This window comes from Pteropus alecto, unplaced genomic scaffold, assembly GCF_000325575.1.
Source record: "Pteropus alecto unplaced genomic scaffold, ASM32557v1 scaffold45, whole genome shotgun sequence".
NCBI lineage: Eukaryota > Metazoa > Chordata > Mammalia > Chiroptera > Pteropodidae > Pteropus > Pteropus alecto.
In genome coordinates, this window is record NW_006442491.1 from 37289745 (window position 1) to 37294343 (window position 4599).

Genomic DNA, 4599 nt, shown 5'->3' on the forward strand with positions numbered 1-4599 from the left:
AGACCCTTACGGGTTGTGACGACAGCTGCAAATGGTCTCCCAGAAAAGAAGCCTGTGCAGACATGCACATTTTGCAGGCAGTTTCAGGGGTTCGGGCAGAAAAGCCCATCTGTGGCCCCAACTGCTGAGCCCTGCTCTTGAGTTTTGAAGGTGGCGCAGACTGCAGCATCTCTGACATTTCCGGGAACACAAACCCCTGCGTTTTTCTAAATGGTAATGGGTTTCTGTGCCCTCTGCTGGATGCGAGCCTGGTCCACGCCCACTGCAGAGGCAGAGCTGGAGACTGGAATTTTCCTCTCGCCTGAGAGCTTGTTTTTTTCCTCTGCTGCAGAACCGGCCCTGGAGTTTGAAGTTTAGAATGACTTTCTGGAAGTTGCTGAGGAAGCCCTGTACTTAATATCCAAATCAGCGAGTTTTAGGGAAATTATTAATCTCCCATGTTAGGAATTATTGGTTCTGGACGGAGACTCTTATTATATAAGGTTTGCTCTCTGGGAACCAGGAGACTATTGATCCCCAGCGAGTAAACATTTTAAGCAAATTAAGTGGAGGTGGTAATAATAATAATAATAATGGCTACTATTTTTCAAGTGTCTGCTCCGTGCCGAGCGTTTCATCTCCCCAAGGATGACAGGGCCAGGTTTTATGACCCAAATATTACAGACAAAGAAGCTGAGGCCCTCAGGAGGTCACACTGGTCTCAAGGTCACCCACTAGTTAGGGGTGGAGAGAGGAGTAGAATCCTGGTCCACGAATGTGCTGAAAACAATCCTAGCAAAAGGATTTTTGCCTGAGGAAGCCTGCTCTGTTTGCGTGTTTTCCAAAGGGAGATTAGTGAGATTCGGGGAGGAATCTAAGACATAGTAGCACCAGACAGAGATTAGAAGGGTTGAAAGAAATTCGAAAAGGCAGTAACTTTCGCCCTAGGTTTCAGTGTCACTCAGGGGCCACCCAAAGTCTCCTGAGATGCCACCAGTGGGACGTACTTCTGCCTCTCTGGGAAGCTCTGGTTGGTGAACATGCTTCAGATAAGGGAGCTTCCAGGTCTGAGACGGAGGGAGGAACTGGGAACTGAGCCCAGGCCCCCAGCTGAAACCTCGCAGACGAGTCTTCGGAGAGGGAAGGCAAAGTGCCGAAGACCGTGTAGAGCTGGGAGACCCACGGGGTGGCCAGAGGGCCAAGGGGACAGCCAGGGCACCCACACCCAGGGTCTGCAGGATGCTGGACACCAGGCCACTAGACTGGATGCAGAATAAGGCTCAGCATCTTTGTTTAGCGGCCCCTGAAACAGTGGGGTGGGAGGGGGACCAAAGGCTGGATGGCCCGGAGACCGGGTCAGCCAGGCCAGGTCTGGGCGGGATGTTCAGGATGCCCTCTGAACCACAGTCACCTCTTTCTAATTTATAGTGCCTCGACCTCCAGAAAGGACATACAATTAAAAGTCCGTACAAGATCGGCGACTCGTTTTAACTTGCTCAGGGGAAGAAAAATGGTAAGGAGCAGGGTGGACGGGTTTTTGCTCCCAGTGAGCCCTAACCTTGGCTCTGCGAATAGCAAGTGGTCCGCCCCGTTCCAAGGACTGTGTCCCAGGATGATGAAGAGATGCTGAGGGACCCTCCTCCACGCGGCCACAGAAATCCAAGGATGCTCAAAGGGCTCGGTCATCAGCTCTTCACTTCTCGGAACCTAAGGAAGCCCAGGAAAGGCATCCAGTGATTGTCCTCTCGCCCCTCTTGCTCAAACATCAATACCTTAGCCCGCGACCTCGGCAAGGTTTTCCAGCCAAGCTCGCAGACGACCACAGCCAGCGTACAGTGACTGCTTCCTGCCCCCCAGTTCCTCCAGCACCCTGGGGGACCAGGCACCACGAACCCGCCGTCTCTTCCACAGACGACTCTTGGCCCAGAGCAGCAGGGAACGGGCCCAAAGCCACGGGGCAGAGCCGGCAGGATGTGACCGGAGGCCCACGCTGTCACCAAGCCCCGCACCTCCCACTAGCATGGCAGCTCTTTGCCCAGCCTCCCGGGAACACCAGGACGGGGGAGCTGGGTATTCTACCCCAGCGACTGACCGAAGGGCCTTCCCAGAGGACGCCCGTCGTCCCCACGGGCAGGTAAGGCCCATCCGGGCGACTGCAGACCACAGCTAAAGACCGTCCCCAGGGCCTTGGGCCTAAAAGGACCTCAGAGTCCTACAAAAATGGTTGTAATAGCTCCCTCAAAATTTTTTCTTCTGTTGGCCCCAAAACAAACCAAAAAAAAAAAAAAAAAACCCCTTCAAAATAAATGTTTAATGAAATTTCTACAAAAGGTAACACAATTGCAAAAGACTGCAAATCAACTCCTCTACGGACATACTTTATTGACTACGCGAGGCAGGCTGTTTGATGTCGAGGTGGCCTAGGGCGAAGAGGCTCCAGGACCCACAGAAGTATTCCAATGACCCCGCCACGTTCTGAGCAAAAGGTCACCACAGAGAGTTTGGAACCTGCCCAGTTTCTGGCCAAGTGTTCAATTGAGTTGGGAGAATAGGAAGACGGGATGCTTGCCTCCGAAGTCCTGGGACAAGCGTCCAGCGGCTGGCTCTCCTAACCACAGAGACGGCGGCGCGAAGCTCCCGGCAGACGCATGACTTGGAGTAATACCACTTGTTAAGTTAAAAGGGTGCCCGTGTCCCGTCCGCCCCCACCCCCCAACACACCTCATTAGCTAAATGAATTGACCCCACTGGATGGGGTTACTTAATATCTGCCTGTGCAGAATGCCTGCCAAAAACGAGCTCTCAGTTTTGACATAGTTGATGCTAAACTATATTTTTTTCCTGCCTATTATTTGTCAAACAGACTGCTGAGCTGGGTGCAGCCGCGTCTAGCGAGTGTGAAGCCACATCATCAACACAGATCTTACTTGCCGTGACAGCAGGAAATGCGGCCAATTAATTCAGAGGCTGAATCCAGTTATTGGGATGGAAGCCCGGAAGGAGGGCGCCAGGATTCGCTGCCATTTTCCATCGCTCTGAAAGCAGAACCTCAGCGCCCGGGAGACGCTGCCACACGGGTCTCCGGAGGTGCGTCGGGGTCGAGGGCCTGAGAGAAACATACGTGGCAGGGCCCGCGACGGTGCTGCCCGTGGCCTCGGAGCTAAGGAACGTCCCAATGCGTCTAGGTTTGCTTCCACCACTTTCTTCTATGAAACGAGTTAGAGTGTGACAAGGGTCAGCTATAGGCGTGTCTCAAATCTGCTCCCTTTGAACCATTCCGTAGTCATAAAAAACGTTGCTCGGACCCCTTAAAAATCAGGACTTAATCATAACAAAAAGCCAGATTTCCAGCTCTAGAAAGTTCTGGAAAGATCTAGCCGCCTTCGACTCATTTTTCGCCGCGTCACGGCGCCCCCTTCAGACAGGGCTGCGCGTGTCGGTCACCCCTGTCTTCCTCCCCACACCCAGCTCACGCAGCAGACCCCTCAAAGCTGGCTCGGGAAACCTTCTGGAACATTACAAGCTGTGGGAGCATCTAGGTCCGTGAGTTTTGCAAACCAAAATTCCCAGCCCACGCTGCGCACGACCTCCGACCTTGGCCAGCACTAGCAATTCTGAGCGATACCAGCAGCGTCATCCTCACTGACGCTATTACTCTTACGAAGCATCTTACGAAGCTGGTGCATTAGTCGGTCTGCAGACGGGAGAGGAGGCAAGTGGCCCCATCCCGCCAAGCAGCGCTGTGGGATGCTGTGTACAAAGAGCTTAAAATGAAAGGCTGGCATCGCGCCTGTTAGGTCCGCGACAGATTACAAAATGAACACAACTCACCTACTGCTATCAACCTCCTCCCCAAGTCATTTGCAAACAGGACAGAGAGTTGAGTATCTGATAAAGATTAATCTCCATGTTTGGCTGCCTCCCTGCTGACCGGGGGCCCGTGTGGATCCGAACCCATGAGAAGTTACCCAGGTCGGCCCGGACGAGCTAAGTTCTGGTCTTCTTGGAGCCAGACCCGAACTTGACCATCCGAGAAGTCTTGCTCATGCTCAGGTCCATCGTGCCCTTCCTCCCAGACTTCAATATCCAGTAGAAGAGGAACAGCCGCCGCTCACTGTGCTAAAAAAAAATGGCCATGGGGGTCATCCCCATGGCATCCTTGGCGCTGATGGCGGCCCCGTGTCTGAGCAGCAGGTTTATACAGTCCAGCCGGCCCATGGCCGCAGCCACGTGCAGGGGTGTCCTTCCCATGGGGGTTCTGCTGAGACAGTTGGCCCCTGTAAAATAAGGGGACTGGCTGAGGGAGGCCACCTCCTGGTCACGAGCTGCACCTTCCAAAGACATTCAAGAAGAGGAGCGCTGAGGGCCGAGGCGGTGAGCGGGGCCCTTGGGAGGACGAGCAGTGAGCGTCAGGGAGGGGGCGTTGCACCCCCAGCACCCAGAGCTGCCTGGCCCCCGGCTGCTCCTCCGTGGCCGTCAGACATCTGCGCCCACATCGCTCTCCTCCAGCCCTGCTGCCAACACCCACTGCCCTGGGGGCCGTGTTCTAGGTCTTTACTGCTCTCTCTCACCCGCCTCCCCCCATCACTCCGCATCGCCCCCCACGACGCCCCTCCTCCC

The 4599-nt window shown here is 54.6% G+C and overlaps 1 protein-coding gene across 1 annotated transcript in view; it reads right to left on the reverse strand.

The window, feature by feature from the left end:
• Positions 1-4098: 4098 nt before the first annotated feature.
• Positions 4099-4599, reverse strand: part of ANKRD60 (ankyrin repeat domain 60) — an 11954-nt gene continuing 11453 nt past the window's right edge. Inside the window, exon 7 of the mRNA XM_015596911.1 lies at positions 4099-4256. Within this exon, the coding sequence (XP_015452397.1) occupies positions 4099-4256 (158 nt within the window). The remainder of the gene's footprint in view (positions 4257-4599) is intronic.